Source organism: Carlito syrichta, unplaced genomic scaffold (genome assembly GCF_000164805.1).
Source record: "Carlito syrichta isolate Samal-C Ts95f unplaced genomic scaffold, Tarsius_syrichta-2.0.1 Scaffold118011, whole genome shotgun sequence".
NCBI classification, from domain to species: Eukaryota; Metazoa; Chordata; class Mammalia; order Primates; family Tarsiidae; genus Carlito; species Carlito syrichta.
Window position 1 is genome coordinate 54,266 of NW_007062107.1, and position 17,833 is coordinate 72,098.

Genomic DNA, 17,833 nt, shown 5'->3' on the forward strand with positions numbered 1-17,833 from the left:
GGTCGGGGCGGCGGGGGCCGGGAGCGGCCACTGCAATCCACTCTGGGTGAGGGAGTGAGACTCCAACTCAAAAAAAAAAAGGGGCCATTAGCAACTGAGTGGGCTGGTGTGCCCTGAAGGGAACTTGGAAATAAGAGAAGTCGGCAGCACCCAGATGTGTACTCTGGGGCTGTGAGGGTAGTGTGGATTGAGTCCCACAGCCTGATGGCTCCTCTCACCCCTCAAAACTCAGATATCTCACCTCATTTCCGAGCTTCACACCCATCTCCCGGGCCACACGGGCCGCCACACTCATGGCTGCCACTCTCCGGGGCTGGGTACAGGCAATCTTCATACCCTTCTTTGTGTAACCCTAAATGACAAGGAAGAAAGAGGTTTTCTCTTTGCTAAATATTTTCCCCTGTGGTCCAGTCATAATTCAGAGAAAGAAGTTGTAAAAATCAGTCAGGGTAAGCCGGGCACAGTGGCTCATGCCTTTAATCCCAGCACTTTGGGAGGTGGAAGTGAGAGGATTACCTGAGCTCAGGGGTTCGAGATCAGTCTGAGCAACATGGCAAGACCTCGTCTCTACAATAAATAAAAAAATCAGCCAGGCATGCATGGTGGTACATGCCTGTGGTTCCAGCTACTTGGAAGGCTGAGGCAGAAGGATCACTTGAGCCCAGCTGGTCAAGGCTGCGGTGGCTGTGAGCGTGCCACTGAACTCCAGCCTGGGTGACAGAGTGAGACTCCATCTCAAAAAAAAAAAAATCAGGCAGAGTAGGATGAAAGAAGGGAACAGACAGAAGCTAAAAATGAGAAAAGGGCAAACTAGATAGGATGACAGAACTATAGTTCTCAATGGGGTTCTCACACAGCCCCGAGCAGTCAAGTTCAGGGCTCTACTAGACTTAAACTGGAAAAGAACAAGATCAGCTAAGGTAGACCCAGAAGTGAAAAAAAGGTAAAAAAACAGAAAGACAGTCCTTTTGCTCCTCGTTTTCTGGCCCCTGCAGAGGAGTGGAGGCCAGGCTGGGTTGGAGTATGGGGAGGTCCACATTCACATATACCCAACTCCATCTATTTATTCATCTACACATCCTTCCAACCTGAACAAATTGAATGCCTACCAGGTATGGACACTGTGGCAGGAAGTGAAAACAGAAATGTGAAAGTGGTAAGGTCTTTATTCTCAAGAACTTCATGGTTTAGTAGAAAAGACAGTACACAACTATTCAAGATGTTACGTAAAAGGAACTCTGACAGGACTGTCCTCATCAATGCCTGGTGCCCTGGCAAGCTGGAGGGTGTGAGACTGTACCTCCTCAAAGAGATACTGTGGGATTTGGGTGGTCTTCCCTGAGCCTGTCTCGCCTTCAATGATGAGGACTTGATGACTGGCAATAGCAGCCAGGAGCTCCTCGCGAAACGGGAACACTGGGAGGCTGCGGCGGACGGCCTGGATGGACTCTTTCTGCTGGGCCTGGGTTGAAGGGGGTGGAGCTGATGGCTCCTAAGGAAAGGGAAGAAGGGGTGTCATGTGGACAACCAGCTTCAGGTCCTCCTCAGAATGTCCCTGATCTTTCTCTCTCACCTCGTCACCCTGGAGCTGAGTAGCCCGGACAAATTCAATGGTCTCCTCCTCTTCCAGCACCAGCTGATACTTGGGCTCCTGGGAGGCAGCATCTCGAGCCCCAAACTTCAGGGAAGCTGCCCCAAGCCGGGCCTCCTCCCAGCGCCGCTGTTCCTCCCCAGGGGCGCCTGATTCCTCCTCCACTAGATCCACAGCTCGAGCTGGCTGTGGAGAGAGGAGATACGTGAAGACAGAGGATGCCTCTCTGCCCAGCTCCTTCCTCTCCTGTCAATACCCCCACCCACTGCCCACTGGGAAAGGCAAGGTAACAAAGGGGGCGACCAAGGTACTGCCCAAGCCCTGAAACCTTCCCTCTCTTATTTTCCAGACCGTGGCTAATGCAGATGCCACTTTGCTTCACCTGTCCTCGGGTTTCCTTGGGCATGTGGTAGCGATTTGTAGCCTCTAGCTTCTCCTGCTCCCCAGCTGCCCGGTACTCGCGGGCCAGATCCCGCACTCGCCGCTTGTATTTGAGCTCCCGCCGCTCATGACGGCTCAGCTCCACATCCCCAAAAAGGAACTCCTCGTCAGCTAGTTCTGCCTCCAGGTCCTCCAGCTTCTCTCGCTCTCTCTTAGCCAGATACTCTCGGCGGGATTTCTTCCGCAGCTCGGGGACCTGGGTTGGAGAAAGACAGTCAAATCCTTATCTTGCTGGAGCAGCAAATCCTTTCTCTACCAACCCCTAAGAGAAAAAAATTCTCACAAGCAGGTGTGAGAACCTAAAGATGTACCCTCCACCTTCCCTCTGCAATGTACAACCAGACCAGTCACATGCCCGCAGCTGGGCCTCTTTGGATATCATGTGCTGACCCCATGCACTGACTTCCAGCAGCAGAACCCAGCTGGAAGGTCCTTCTGGGTGTTACCATGTTTGTCAATACCAATATATCAGGGAAATAGTTGAGTATTTCGTATTTTACTCTTACAATTTTATTCAAATTAGTAGAAAGAGGAAAACAAAAAGGTTCATCCAGTATTTAGAAGTGTAAGACTCAAACTGAAAACAATTTAGACAAAGATGGAAACCACTAGGGGTGCCAACAGTAGGCAATCTTCAACCCCACTTAGATGCTCCCTGGTCTTAAACTGAATGTAGTTTGAGGAAGGGAGAAAACTATAAAAAGTTTTACATGTCACTTGGCTTCCAAATATTTATCTTTTTTTTTTTGAGTTGGAGTCTCACTCTGTCGCCCAGACTGGTGCAGTGGCCGCTCCTGGCCACCGCAGCCTCGACCTGTTGGGCTCTGGCGATCCTTCTGCCTCAGCCTTCCAAGTAGCTAGAACTACAGGTGTGCGCTACCACGCCCGGCTCATTTTTTTTTATTTACTGTACAGATGAGGCCTCGCCAAGTTGCCCAGGCAGGTCTTGAACCCGCGGGCTCGGGCAATCCACTCACCTCAGCCTCCCAAAGGCGCAGGATTACAGGCTGAGCCACTGAGCCCGGCTACATTTATCTTTGATACAGGCTTTTCAGGACACATTATGGACAACAGTAGAAAAATGGTAATATCCTTAATGTCCTCCTCGGCTCTAACCATGATCCCTTACACTATGGTAACATTATCTTCTCTGTGATCACAACAACCTTGTCCACTGTAGGGGCAAAACCTTGGGGGCCCTGGTTCTATTAGTTGCTTGGCTTTTCTTGTTTGTTCCGTCAAGGCTTAAAATGGAGTTTATGATCATGGCCAAATCTTTCAGTGAGTGAAATACATGGCTTTAAAAATAAATAAATAAATGCCGGGCATGGTGGCTCACACCTGTAATCCCAACCGAAGTGAAAGGATTGCCTGAGCCCATAGGTTCGAGACCAGCCCAGGCAACTTGGTGAGGCCTCATCTCTACAATAAAACAAAAAATTAGCTGGGAATAGTGGCGTGCACTATATTGTGGAACCACAATAGTGTGGTTCCAGCTACTTGAAAGGCTGAGGCAGAAGGATCGCCTGAGCCCAGTAGGTTAAGGTTGCAGCGGCCATGAGTGTGCCACTGCACTCCAGCCTGGGAGACAGAGTGAGACTCCAACTCAAAAGAAAAAAAAAGTGGAAATTGGGTAAAGTTTGTCTAGACTAAGATTAAACTCCAAGAACTCAAAATTCCTTTGGGGAAATCTTAGTGTGACTTTACTTGACAAGACCAGGCCTTTGGAAAACTGCCTACCCTACCTAAACTCACACCATTTTAAAAGTCCAGTTCATGAATTACAAGAGCTCTTTTCCTGTCCAGTAAGAAGACCAACTCAGGAAATCACATGGAGATCACAAAGCCACATAGGGAGTGAAGGACTTATACCCTGGTAAGGAAAGTATTTGGAGATGGTGTGCCCAAGTTGGTCAGTACATCTCCGGGCAGTGGAACAGCTGTCCTGACCTGTCCTCCAGCTACCCCCTTGGCAACACTCTAGCTGCCTCTCATCTCATTGTCTCAGGGAAAGGGAAAGCTCACAATTTCACTCATTAAAACACAGTATATTTTCATTCTAAAGCAAAGAGTCAATGAGGGCTTGTGGTAGCTTCCTTCCCTCTACAACTCGAGAGGGTTCCTTCGTTCAATAATATAAGCCTATCCTCAGCTGGCTCCTGTCAACCATGCTCCCTTTTCTAGAGATCTGACTATCCCATCAGCACCTCCACTGCACTTCCTCTGTATCCTTTCTCCCTACATCTAACCATTCCATCAGAAGGTCTTTCCTTTTGTCTTTGATCTTGGCTTCCTGGGCCCTGGGACTTACCATGGCTTTCCGGTCTTCTTCAGCCATCTTGAGGCGCTTCTGAGCCTCTTCATAAGCCTAGGAGAAATAACCAAGAGTGGAGGGGTATGAGGCTGAAAAGCCCCCACATACTGACAGCCATTCCCCTCTAGAATAACAATTCTAGATGTACACCAAAGTAATGTTCCCTTCCAGTGAGGAATCTCTATGGCTCCTAGTACAGCAGAAAGTTGCCTTAGTCATAGGACCCACGGAGTCTTCTTACGACAGAAATAAACATATCACTAGAGACCGTCTCTTGTCTTCCCAGAGATCCCTATCTCTGTAGTCACAGTCAACCTTGGATTTCATCTAGGGATTCTGGGGATTTACAGAACATGCTTTTCCTACGCACCTTCTTGTCTGACCGCTCCAGGACATTTCGAGTCCGATCCTTGTCCCGCTGCCGAACTCGCTCGGCAAAAGCATCACGTTCCTCCAGGTCCTGAAGGCGTTCCCGCTCTGTCCGTTCCCACTCATCCTCCGACTCTGGCTTCTCCTTCTGCTGTTTACTTCCCCTACGGCCCAGCCCAGGGGATTCAGTAAGGGCATCAAGAAGTTTTAGCATCCATCTGCCCCATCCTTTCTCACCCTGCTCTAACTTACCCTGTCTTCTTCTCTTTCTCAGAAGCCTCTTCCTCCTCTTCTTCCTCCTCCTCCTGGCGCTTTTTCCTGAGGTGTTTCCGTTTTTTTCGCTTCTTTTGGAGGCTGCTCCCAGCCCTACCTACAGTTTCCTCACTACTTTCCTCACTGTCTTCCAGCAACTTATAAGATCGGTTCTTCTCTAGCAGGGCTCGGGCCTCTCGCTCTGCTGCTCGAGCTGGCTTTTCTACTACCGCCTTCCTTGGTACCTTCAAAGGAGAAGGGAAGACAGGGGAAGATAAGGAGTGCTGATCAACTCCTGATCTCTGTCCGCCTACTTAACTCCATTTTTAATTTAATAGATTACTTGCTCTTAAACCAACCTTCATTCTCCCTCCACATGGCTTCACCCCATGTACATCATCCTGAATGGGGGCCCCTTAGATTGTGAATTTCCTTTCAGTCATTCAACAAACATTCATTAAAGCCTGTTCCATGTGCCAGGTACTTGCTAGGTACTAGGGATACAGGAAAAGACAAAAAAGACAAAAATCGCCATGTGTGGTGGCTGAAGCCTGTAATCCCAGTACTTTGGGAGGCCAAGGCAAGAGCCCAGGGGTTTGAGACCAGCCTGGGCAACTTGGTGAGACCCAGTCTCTTCAATAAATCAAAAAGTTAGCTGAGTGTGGTAGTACATGCCTGTAGTTCTAGCTACTTGGAAAGCTGAGGTAGAAGGATCACCTGAGCCCAGCAGGTGGAGGCTGCGGTGGCTGTGAGCATGCCACTGCACTCCAGCCTGGGTGACAGACTGAGACGCCAACTGAAAAAAAAAAAAAGACAAAAATTCCTGCCCTCGTGGAGCTTACATTCCTTTTTTCTTTTTGAGTCAGGGTCTCTCTGTCACCCAGGCTGGAGTGCAGTGGCACAATCATGGCTCAACACAGTTTCCTGGAAATCCTTTTGCCTCAGTCTCTCAATTTGCTGGGACTACAGGTGTTTGCTACCAAGTCCAGATAATTTTTTTGAATTTTTGTGGAGACAGGAACTCAAAATTCCTTTGGGGAAATCTAAGTGTGGTCTTGAACCCCTGGGCTCAAGCAATCCACCTATCTCAGCCTCCCAAAGTGCTGGGATTACAGGTGTGAGCCACTGCACACAGTCTGAAGCTTACTTTTTTTTTTTTTTTGAGTCGGAGTCTCACTCTGTCACCCAGGCTGGAGTGCAGTGGCAAGCTCACAGTTACCGCAGCCTTGACCTGCTGGGTTCTGGTGATCCTTCCGCTTCAGCCTTCCAAGTAGCTGAAACTACAGGTGCACACTACCATGCCCAGATGATTTTTTAAAATTTATTGTAGAGACGAGGTCTCGCCATGTTGCCCAAGCTGGTCTCAAACCTATGACCTCAGGCAATCCTCTCGCCTCCACCTCCCAAAGTACTGTGATTACAGGCATAAGCCACCGTGCCTGTGAAGCTTACATTCTTAAACCCAGTTCTCAATTGCTTAGGCTCTTTCTCACAGCTCTGCTCTTCCCAATAATGAAATCATCCCTACACAAGGACTGACATGCTACAAAGATTATTTTGCAATTTGACAATGCTGTCACATGTCTGGCAGTGTTATCAGACTCCATGAATACACTAGTGAACAGAAACATAAAGCCCTTACCCTCACAGCACTTACATTCTTACCTAATCTCTCACCAAGCGCCATATGGGACAGCCATACCAGGCTATCTGCCATTCTCTTAACTTTCACTCTTCCTATATGCATACTGAGCATTGTTCTGTTAGGTAGGAAGAATATAAAGACAAGAAACGCACAGCCCTGTCTTCCAGGAGCTCACCTATTATACCTTTACTCCTTCCCCTTCTCTACCTGGCAAATTCCAGGGAATCTTTGGGCTCGCTTTTCCTGATCACCTTTTCTGCCTCCCGATAGCACACATCTCTTCTATAGCCTCACTATTCAAAGTGTAGTCCGTCAGGATCACCTGAAAACGTCTTAGATATGCAGAAACTAAGATACCTACCGAAAGGAATCTACATTTTAACCAGGGCCCTGGATGGATCATATGCCTGTTAAAAGTTCGAGAAACACTGTTCTACAGCCCTTAACCCACACACTTAAGCCTTCCCGGATCTTCTCCACTTGGCTGGACGTCTGACACCTGGCACAGTCTAGGCGACAACGGACAAAGGATGAGTGCTTGTGAACTGAGCTTACTTAACTCTTCCATGGACCGCTAGGCCAGTCTACCTGGACAAAGACCAGGGCCCCTCCCGGGCTCACGCCCTCTCCCTCGCCGTTCCCACGCCGAGCCCCGCCCCACACTCGCGTCACCTTGTTCCAGAGTCTCAGGGCGAAGTCCCGCGCCGGTCCGCTGAGGTCCAAGGTGTCGGTGTCTCGCAGGCGCTGCACGAACTCCTCGGCCGAGGCGCAGCGCTGCGCGGTACCGATCAGGAACTGGGCGACGTGCCGCTCGCTCAGACCCAGCACCGAGTGCAGCTCGTCCTGAACCCAGCGCTCCAACCCCGCGGGGGTCGCCATGGCGACCCACGGTCCCGCTCCCGCCCTGAAGCGTTCGGAGCTGCCGCGCTGGCGGCCGGGTGGGCCAAGGCCTGGAACCCTTGGCCGGAACCTCAGGCCTCAAGAGAACCGTTTCAGGACCGCTGGGTTGGGTTTCCGACGGCCCAAAGCCGTCTTCCCGTACCGCGAAGCCCGGAAGGGGCTGCTCTTTCCCGGCCTAAGCCCTACGGTGGCCGAGAGAGTTCAACTCTCGCGAAAGCATACCCGAAGCTCGGGGAAATACATCTTTCATTTCCGCACTACCCAATCTCTCTGACGCCCCCAGATGGTCAATCTGTGGGTGCTTCGCTCACTCATTCATTCAACAAATGAACTGTATGACGGCCTAATGTGTGCGCCCTCGTTGGTTTCAGTCGCTGGGGATACAGCCGAGAACAAATCAGACAAAATCCCTTGCCGAATTTACGTCTGGGGTTGGGGAGAGACAAGATACATAATAAATAAGTAATGAAAAATCTATGGGGGTGGGGGGAGCGCGGTGTCTCAAGCGGTATTCCCAGCACTTTGGGAGGCGGAGGCAAGAGGATTGCCTGAGTCCAGGGGTTCGAGACCAGGCTGGACAACTTGGTGAGACCTTGTCTCTACAATAAATCAAAAAATTAGCTGGGCGTGATGGCGTGTGCCTGTGGTTCCGGCTACTTGGAAGGCTGAGGCAGAAGGATCACCTGACCCCAGCAGGCTGAGTCTGCGGTGGCCGTGAGCATGCCATTGCCCTCCATCCTGGCCGACAGAGTGAGACTCCAACTCAAAAAAAAAAAAAAAAAGGAAGAAGAAGAAGAAGTCTATGGGGGAATAAATAAGTAATATGTAAGTTCTATGGAGTCAAAAATAATACATGGTAAAGGGGAGCACAAATTCTATTTCAAATTGGAGGCTCGCGTCCATGCTTATGAAATAATATAATAGCCCGTGCTGACTAGGAGCGACCTTTGTTAGGACTGGTACCCGCTGAAGGAGTGAAGATAGGTTAGGCATGAGGGAAGACCGCTAGGCGGGAAGAAACTTGGGAACTGGGGAAAGGTGTTAAAGACAACAAACAAACAAACAAACAAAAAACTCCAAACTAACGAATGGGCAAACTCTGTTCTGCATTTTTGCTAACAGCCTGAGAAATTCACTGGTAGCTGCTTATTTTAAAACAAGCTGCCGGGCTCGGTGGCTCAACCTGTAATCCCGCGCCTTTGGGAGGCTGAGGTGAGTGGATTGCCTGAGCCCGCGGGTTCGAGACCCGCCTGGGCAGGAGAGATCTCATCTCTACAATAAATCAAAAAATCAGCCGGGCGTGGTAGCGCGCGCCTGTAGTTCCAGCTACGTGGAAGGCTGAGGCGGAAGGATCGCTGGAGCCCAGCAGGTCAAGCCTGCGGTGGCCGGGAGCGTGCCACTGCACTCCAGTCTGGGCGACAGAGTAACACTCCAACTCAAATAAAATAAAATGAAATGAAATAAAAGTGGCTCATGCCTGTAAGCTCAACACTGTGGGAAGATCCCTTGAGTCCAGGAGTACAGGACCAGCCTGGGCAACACAGTGAGACTCACCTCTATTTGGTTTTTTTTTTTTTTGGAGGGGGGTTTGAGTTGGAGTCTCACTCTGTCACCCAGACTGGAGTGCAGTGGCATGCTTCCAGCCACCGCAGCCTTGACCTGCTGAGCTCCTGCAATCCTTCCACCTCAGCCTTCCAAGTAGCTGGAACTACAGGCATATTCTACCACACTTGGCTAATTTTGATTTATTGTAGAGACGAGGTCTCACCAAGTTGCCCCAGGCAGGTCTTGAACCCGTGGGCTCAGGCAATCAACTCGCCTCAGCCTCCCAAATTGCTGGGATTACAGGCTGAGCCACAGAGACCGGCCTGACAAATTGATCTTAAGCATATGCTAAAGGTCTTCAATTTACTAGCAAGGAAACAAGCAAAGGGTCCAAAGAGTGAGCCAGTTCAGAAAAAGGCTGGGCATGGAGGGAAACAGAATGTTTAAATTAGGTGAAGATCCTAGTCAATTGTGACCCAGGAAAACAGAGGCGGGAAGCTCTGAGATACCAAGGGTGCTCACAATCCATCTCAGAAACAGAAAGCAATGTATACAAGAAATCAATGATGTAGATCCTATAGCTATTCATTGGGATAACAATGTTTCATTTCCTAATAGTAGTGTCTGATAAGTCCAATTAATCATAAAAGTATGAAGCAGGGTCAAACATCAGAGGCAGAGCATCAGGTAACAAGTTCAGCTTATTTTATTTTATTTCTTAGGACCTCCAAAAGAAGAGACAAGAGGAAACCTCAAACCTGCTGTAGTGGTAGAAGGACTGTAACTGTGCAATCATGTCTTTATCATCCTGGAGACCTAAAAAACAAAAAGACCTGATGGGTAAAATATAGATGTTCCACGTTTGTACAAGATATTATTTGAAATGGGAAAATTCTCTATATCAACTATACTTGGGCAGCAAAGCTATGAATTATCAATAGTTCTTAAACCTTAAGAATATAAAATCCAGCCGGGCTCGGTGGCTCAGCCTGTAATCCCGCGCCTTTGGGAGGCTGAGGTGAGTGGATTGCCTGAGCCCGTGGGTTCGAGACCCGCCTGGGCAGCAAGACCTCATCTTTACAATAAATCAAAAAATCAGCCGGGCGTGGTAGCGCATGCCTGTAATTCTGGCTACTCGGAAGGCTGAGGCGGAAGGATCGCCGGAGCCCAGCAGGCGAGGCTGCAGTGGCTGGGAGCAGCCACTGCACTCCAGTCTGGGTGACAGAGTGAGACTCCAACTCAAAATAAATAAATAAATAAATAAAATCCATTGTCTATCAGAGGATAGCCTTTTCCAGGAAACTGCACTTCTATAATACCTACTTAATTTTGTAGCAATTTCATATTTACTGTTCATGGCCCTGAGTCCTGAAGTAAATATCCCTGATTAGCCACATAGGTTGTGTGTCATACATTACCCGACTACTTACTTTGCACTAGGTTTCTGAATACTGAAAACCATCAACTCAGAGTGTCCTCTGCTTCCAATTTTTTGTTTGTTATTTGTTGTTTTACTTTATTTTATATTTTTTCAGTTTGAGTCTCACTCTGTTGCCCAGGCTGGAGTGTAGTGGCACGCTCACAGCCACCTCAGTTTTGACCTGCTGGGCTTCTGTCTCAGCCTTACAAGTAGCTGGAACTACAGTACGCGCCACCACACATTTTTTTATTTATTGTAGAGATGAGGTCTTGCCATGTTGCCCAGGCTGTCTCGAACCCCTGGATTCAGAAAATCCTCTTGCCTCTGCCTTTCAAAGTGCTGGGATATAGACATGAGACACCGTGCCTGTTTTTGTTTTGTTTTGTTTTGAAGTTCTTTTCATCTACTAATTCATTCGTTCAGTCATTCATTCCAGAAATAATTTTGTGTGTCTACTAGTTGTCAGGTGTGGAGCTATTGCAATGAATCCAGCTGACATAGTCGGCCCTTGTGGCACTTCCAGTCCTGCTTGTCCTGAGTGAAACCCATACATGGCTTCCCAGACATGGCTTCCCATATGTCAGTGCTGAGTTCCCGGTTCATCCCCTACTATTTTCCCCTCCCACAACCACCAGAACCTCCCTCCATGCACTTTTTTTTCCCCTAAATAAGAAGCAGCAGGAGAGTTGGAAAGAATTCCATTTTATTATGGAAAGTTAAAAAACAAAAATAAAACAGGCAATTGATAAAGGTGGTACAATGGGAGAAGAGAGACAAGATGCCTCTTTAGTCACTCCCACATAACCACAATTCACTTGTGAGCCACTAGGAAGAACAGAATTAAATAAGTATTATGGGGTACAGAGTTAAGATTCCCAGTCTTCCCTCTTGAGGAAAACTGAGGCAAAATAATACTGAGTAGAAGTGGAGGAAGCCACACCCTTAGGTGACTTCAGTGAGGTGACCAGAGGGGACAGGGGAGGGGATTCCACGCAGACACAGCAAGTTGGCGTGGCTTGTAAACTTGGGACCTTGGCAGGTGGGGCTGGAAGCTGGTGGGATTTGTAAACCAGGCTGTGGTCAAGAGAGGAGGCTGTAAACAAAGGGGCAAGTGGCCTAGGAAACAAGAGGGAATGTGCCTGTAAATAAAGTGGGGTCTAGGCCTCCCAGAGAGATGCGTGCTTGAATCCTGAACATCCCCACAAGGTGGTGGGGAGTCAAGGAAAGCTGTGGGGAGAGTGTACCCTGCCATGGAGATGGTGGTATTATTCCATCTCCACCCCCAGTAAGTTGTTTGCTTCCCCCCAGGACTTGGTGCTCAGTCTTGGATGACCTAGGATGCACAGGCACATTTGACTCCACCCACACCAGGGACACCTTGGGTTAGGGAAGAAATTGGGCAATTGGTTCTGCACCCAGAAATAGGATGGGGAAGGCAAGTTGGAAGATGTTGGTTCTTCCCGTCCAGGCTCATTTTCACGGTCTGGATGCTCTGAATCTTCTGGGCTCCAGGATCTTCAATTCTGGGAAGGAGGGAGGTATGTCCCTATGTTGGAAGAGTCACCGCCGGCAGGACTCATCTGCATAAGATGGGCAATAATGACAGAAGATGAGTGAGGGCCTCTGCCTCTTCCCTCCCCACCCCTCCCAGAACTGAAGGGCAGTTGGAATACAGGAAGTTCTGTAATATCTTCCATGTCTTGAGTGCATGTTATCACCAGCAACTGCAGCCATCACTCACTTAGCTTGGACTCTGTGCCAGACATTCTTACAATTCCTTTAATCTCACCATAACCCCAGGAGAGGTTAAGTAATCAGTCATGATTTTAGGTGCTTCATAAAAATTATTTAATCTTTTCGACAATTCCAGGAGGCAACTATTATTAACCTCATTTCTTTCTTTCTTTCTTTCTTTTTTTTTTGAGTTGGAGTCTCACTCTGTCGCCCAGGATGGAGTGCAGCAGCATGCTCACAGCCACCACAGCCTCAACCTGTTGGGTTCAGGCAATCTTTCCCCTCAGCCTTCCAAGTAGCTGGAACTACAGGCATGTGCCACCACACCTGACTAATTTTTTGGTTTACTGTAGAGATGAGGTCTCATCAAGTTGCCCAGGCTGGTCTCGAACCCGAGGGCTCAGGCAATCCTCTCACCTCGGCCTCCCAAAGTATTAACCTCATTTCATAAATAATAAACTAAGGTCAGAGGTCAGATGGTTTCTCTGACATCACATGAGTAAGAGACAAGCTTGAATTCAAGGTTAGGCCTGTCTGACCCAGACTCTGTGTTTTTAAATAGATTCCAGCGCTCAGAAGGAGTTCTGGTTTTGAAACCTGAAGACTCAATGCACACTTCATTTCCCAGGACCTCAGTTTCCCCATTTGTCAAGGGAGCGGGATGGGCTCCAGGATCTGCCAACCGCCTTCCAAACACCAACGTGAAATCCTCCTCTTCCCTCCTGGGCCGCGGTATCCGCTTTGACAGCAGGGGGCGCCCTCGGGCCGACGGAGCCTCCGCTTACCCACTATCAGGGCCTTGGTGCGCAGCCCGCCCTGGAGCTCTGGCTGCAGCAGCAGCAGCTCCTCCTCATCCTCGTCGTCGTCGTCGGGGTGGGCCGCTGGAGGACTGGGGACACTGGGGACCTCAGGCTCCGGGCCCAGCTCTTCCAGTACAGAACTCTCGGAGGGGTATTGGTACGTGGTCTCCAGCGCTGTCTCGCTGAAGGAGATCTTGAGCTACAGGAGGGAGAGAGGGGGCAGGCGGCAAGCTCAGTGCGGGCAGCCCAGGGAAGCCTGCAGAGGAACAGGTGGAAGGTGGGGGTGCGGGCGGGACTTAGGCACCCCGCTGGCTCTCCCCTCCTTAACCACTCTGGGATCCATTTTCCTTTCCATATTGGCTCTCCAATCCTAGATTTTCCCTCGTCAGTCATATTTCAAAACACCAGCCTTTGCTCTGTGCTTTGGCAGGGGCCTGGGAAGCAGAAGTGAGTAATACAGGAGCAAGGTCCCTGCTTTTTAGAGTTGGAAGGTAGGGGGTAAAAAGAATTAAAATACACGGAGGTAAGTCCTGTGATCAGAACTGCATCTTTGGGCGCCGTGAGGACAATAGATAGACTTCCCAGAGGAGGTGATATTTGAGCTAGCCAGGCAGGAAAGAGCTGGCTGAGGAGGGAGTCTCCGCTGAAAGCAAGGTTTTCATACCCTCAGCCCCTTGTCCCTTGAGAAACCCAGGACACTGGGAATCTTCCTCTTCTCCTATCCCAGCTAAGGGAGTCTAGGAGGGACAAGAGACCAGCAGAAAGACCCAGAGAACTCACCCAAAACACAGGGGAGAACAATGAGCCCCTGAGTCTCTGAAAGGTACAGCTGGGGGAGGTGACAAAGGCAGAGAGGAAAGTCCACACAAACTCAGGCGAGGGTGGAGAGTGTGCCCAAAGGAATTGGCAGAGACAGGGACAAAAGACCAGAGAAGGGGCAGAAAACTTTCGTAAACACTGCCCCAAGAGCGGGCAAGTGCCAGCTGTTCTCACTGCCTTTCTACCATTCCCCTTTGACCTCTTAAGAAGCTCAATGGAAAGGGGCAGGGTGGGATTAAGTCTGGGAGCCAAAGGGATTAGGGAGACAAACAGAAGGATTCCATGTGAACGACTTGGAAAGGTCCAGATGATCTACCCAGACCTTCACTGGCATCTGTTTGGGAAGACTTGAGGCTGGCCCTACATCCCCGAAGGGCCTAGGGCATGAGATGAGAGAAGCCAGTAGGGTGGCTGGACAGGTAGTTACTAAGGACCACATAGCATATGTAATCTGGGTTCCCATGGGAAGCTGGAACTCAGGAACTGTATATTGGTTCCTTGGCTCCAAACTCTGCAATGGCTCATCTCACCGGGAGCAAAAGGCAGAGCCCGGCCAAAGCCTACAGGATGCTCCCAGTGTGCCACTCCTCTCTTCACCTTTCTGGCATCCTCCACTCCAACCACGCTAGCCTTCTTGGTTTCCTTCAAACCCACCAAGTGCGCTCCCAGCTCAGGGCCTTTGTACTGGTGCTTCCTTTGGCCTCTTCTTCCAAATATGCCCATGGCTCCTTCCCTCCTGATCACTCTATCCTGAAGTTGCCATATTCACTCCCTCATCTCCTGACACTCTGAGTTCCACTTATCCTGTTCTATGGTATTTTTTCCTCCATAATCACCACCTTCTAACTTATTATTTTTGGGTCAGAGTCTCACTTTGTTGCCCTGACTGGAGTCGCATGCCCACGGCCACCACAGTCTCAACCTGCTGGGCTCGGGCGATCCTTCCTCCTCAGCCTTCCAAGTAGCTGGAACTATAGGTGCACACCACCACACCTGGCTAATTTTAAAAATATATTGTAGAGATGAGGTCTCACCAAGTTGCCTGGGCTCAGGTAATTCTCGCCTCTGCCTCCGCCTCCCAAAGTGCTGGGATTACAGGCGTGATTACCGGCCTCCACCTTCTAACTTAATATAGAACTTACTTATTCGGCTCACATCTGCTGTAAAAAGGTGCTTGGAAGTTGCTACAGTGGGTAAGGTTCCGGCTTGTCCAGAACTCAGATGAAGTCCCAACAGAGGACCAATGCTGGGGGAACAATCTGGGGGTAACCCAGCCTGTACACAGCTGACACCCAGTCCATGTCTGTGGAACTGCTGGTAGAGTCAAATGACAGCAGCCAGATCACTTATATCCCATCTTCTCAAAAGAGACTGCTTATGATTCTGTTACTGACAGATTACCCACATTTCTGGGAACCCATTTCTGTTTTACTTTCATATCCTCTTTTGGGATAAGTTTATTATCTATGCTGAAAAAGGATTTATTTTATTTGCTCTCAGTCAGTGTTTGTGTCTGTCCCCCCTGCATCTCTCCTCACCCCCCACTAGCTTCTGACTGGGCCTGTCAGGAATGCACAGCCCGCATGGGAGGTGGTGGCAGGGAGGGGGGTGACTCACTGGCTCCTCACCCATCAGCTATATAAGGTCACAAGGGGGCTGGTCTCTTAGCCCAAGGGGCCTCTGGGGAAGGGCACCAGCCACGGCCTATCCCCTGGTCTCCAGTGGCAGGGCTGGGATTTATCCTGATGGCAGGGATAAGTTTGCAAACAGTAGTTATTCAGAGAAGAAGAGGTTATTGGTGGCAGGGTCCTCCTATTTCCTGTCCCTGAGCTAGTAGGTTTGCAGCAGAGCTGGAACAAGGCACACCAGTCCCTGATGAGCAGGGTGCTGACAGAAGGAAGAAGTCCTGAGTGAGGGTGGAGGATAAGGTGTCTGGGTCTGGGGAACTCTGTGCTGCCTCTTCCCCACCCCCACCCCTAGAGGCTGCTTCCTTATTCTCTCACCACATCCTGAGCACAGTTCTGGCAGGCCCAGGCCCAGCGTTCCCCACTCAGCCCTACCAGCCTTCCGGCCCCCACCCCAGGCTTCCTGTTTGGGTGATCTGCTTCCGGCTCCCCTACTCCCTGGCCTAGGTATGGTCACCACCACAGGTCCTGCCCTGCGCTGGGCTCCTGGCTCCCCTCAGATGCTCCCTGGGCTTTGGGCCCCAAAGCTTCATGTCTCCCTCTGCTCATTTCTCCCCAAAGGCACAAACTAACCTCAATAGGAAGTGACTCTTCTGAACATCTCATCCTGGTAAAATGTCCTGACCGTCTTCCTTTGCACCTGCCCTGCCTGGAGGTAAAGGGGCTGGCAGCAGTGAGAGGGTTCAGGGTAGATTCCCAAGTATTGTGGCTCAGGGATGGGAGCTTAAGCTTCATGTGAAGATGAAATGGGAGGAACAAGTGAGCCCCTAAGCTTAACCCAGATCTTTGATCCCTGTGGTTTCCCACTGACACCGAGGACACACACACACAAAAACAAATCTGAGGATGTTAACACATAGAATGAGTATAAGACTGAGTTTTCCAGGCTCTGGGGAGATGTGTGTTAGTGGAGGGACTTCCGAGTCTGAGATCAGTCTGAGTGTGAGACCTCTCTCTCCCTAGAGATTTCAAGCTATGGGTGTGCATAGGGAAGGAGCTGGGCCAGGGCCAGGGCCAGGGCCAGGGGGAGAAGTCAGCCTGGCTGCTCCCACTTCCTGCATGTCCTTGTTCAAGTCTAACCTCTGATGGTCTCAGCTCCCACCCCTGTTCCCAGCTCCCACTGTAGTCCCTGGCCAGTCAGTCCCTGCTTTCAGCACTGTGTCTCTAAATGCACTTCTCTCTTTTGATACCCCAAGGGGAGGGATAGGCCAGGATGGCAGGAGGAGAGGGGAAAACCGATTGCTGAGCCAGTTCTGGGGAGGGAGGGGAAGCCCAGGAAGGAAGGACGGGGGAGCAAGGAGTGGGGGTATTTTGGAAGAGGAGAAGGCTTTTCTTGTCCTGAGAGAAAAGGGTGCACTGTCTGAAGCAGTGGCCCAGCTGGGGGTGTGCAACCCCGAGGTCACCCACTTCAAATGGTCTCTGTGTGTTTCTTTCTCATAGGGCCAACTCAGGGTTCAAAAGCCTTCTCTCTGCTCTTTGGCCAGCCCGGTTCCATCCCCCCTCCCCTCTACCCTAGAATGTTCCCCTCAGCTCTGCCCTACTTTCCTTAAGGCTGTGAGGCCTTCCTCCACTAACTTCTCCCTAGAACCCAAAACCCACCCCTACACCACCCTAGGTGCCCTGCCTGACATTCTCTCCCCTAGAAAGCTGTAAGAGCTTTCACCCTGGTGACCCTGCCCTCGAAGATTCAAGGTTGTGGATTTGGGATGGGGTGGGTCACAGACTCAGAAGAAAGGAAGGAAAGAAATGGGGGGAGGAAAGCCAGATCCCGAGGGAAGGGAGAATGAGCAGCCTGGCACACCCTGAAAGAGACACACCCAGAGACAGCCTTTGACTGCTGGGCAGGATCTTTGGGGCTCAAAATGGAAAAGGAGGGTTCCAAGAAGGAAGGGTGTGTGAGAAGAGGGAGGAAGGGTGGTGGCAGGAATTCACAAGAAAGAATAGAGGAAGACAAGAACACAGGGGTATAAAAAAGAAAGACCAGAGTCCGGAAAGAACTGACAAGTGGGCTTCTAAGAAGTCTGGTTTGGCTGCTCCCCTACCTGTTTGTGGTGTCTTTCAGGGGACCCCTTGACAAGGCAGCTGCGGCTGAGACGGAGGTAGCCCCCCAGAACCAAGATCTCCTCAGCAGTCGGGTACCGCTTCTTCCCAGCCCCGGGGACTGCAGCATCAGCTGTCGCTGGGGAGGCTGGGGCCGCAGAGGGCATAGACCTCCGGGGGTTGACTGTGAAGGTATGTCCGCTGCGGCGGGGGGTCCCCACCCCTGGCCCTGCCTTCACCCCGTAGAACAGACGGCTCATGAGGGGATCCCCAGGGTG

The 17,833-nt window shown here is 50.4% G+C and overlaps 3 protein-coding genes across 4 annotated transcripts in view; 1 reads left to right on the forward strand and 2 right to left on the reverse strand.

Moving 5' to 3' along the window:
• Positions 1 to 5,600, forward strand: part of MRPS18B (mitochondrial ribosomal protein S18B) — a 38,454-nt gene extending 32,854 nt beyond the window's left edge. Inside the window, exon 9 of one of the 2 annotated variants that reach the window (XR_002481365.1) lies at positions 5,518 to 5,600. The gene's annotated coding sequence lies outside the window, so the exon portion shown is untranslated. Of the gene's footprint in view, positions 1 to 464; positions 497 to 5,517 lie in introns of those variants that run through there. The other variant, XR_002481364.1, reaches the window with a different exon arrangement.
• DHX16 (DEAH-box helicase 16) overlaps positions 1 to 7,702 on the reverse strand; it is a 16,418-nt gene extending 8,716 nt beyond the window's left edge. Inside the window, exons 1-8 of the mRNA XM_008047879.2 lie at positions 7,285 to 7,702; positions 4,968 to 5,212; positions 4,717 to 4,879; positions 4,344 to 4,400; positions 1,974 to 2,228; positions 1,574 to 1,777; positions 1,301 to 1,492; positions 242 to 352 (exon numbers count right to left, since the gene is read on the reverse strand). Of these exons, the coding sequence (XP_008046070.1) occupies positions 242 to 352; positions 1,301 to 1,492; positions 1,574 to 1,777; positions 1,974 to 2,228; positions 4,344 to 4,400; positions 4,717 to 4,879; positions 4,968 to 5,212; positions 7,285 to 7,491 (1,434 nt within the window). The 5' untranslated portion in view covers positions 7,492 to 7,702. The remainder of the gene's footprint in view (positions 1 to 241; positions 353 to 1,300; positions 1,493 to 1,573; positions 1,778 to 1,973; positions 2,229 to 4,343; positions 4,401 to 4,716; positions 4,880 to 4,967; positions 5,213 to 7,284) is intronic.
• A 3,461-nt stretch (positions 7,703 to 11,163) lies between these two features.
• Positions 11,164 to 17,833, reverse strand: part of PPP1R18 (protein phosphatase 1 regulatory subunit 18) — an 8,229-nt gene continuing 1,559 nt past the window's right edge. Inside the window, exons 1-3 of the mRNA XM_021707457.1 lie at positions 17,558 to 17,833; positions 12,997 to 13,210; positions 11,164 to 12,057 (exon numbers count right to left, since the gene is read on the reverse strand). The exon at positions 17,558 to 17,833 is cut by the window's right edge and continues 1,559 nt beyond it. Of these exons, the coding sequence (XP_021563132.1) occupies positions 12,038 to 12,057; positions 12,997 to 13,210; positions 17,558 to 17,833 (510 nt within the window). The 3' untranslated portion in view covers positions 11,164 to 12,037. The remainder of the gene's footprint in view (positions 12,058 to 12,996; positions 13,211 to 17,557) is intronic.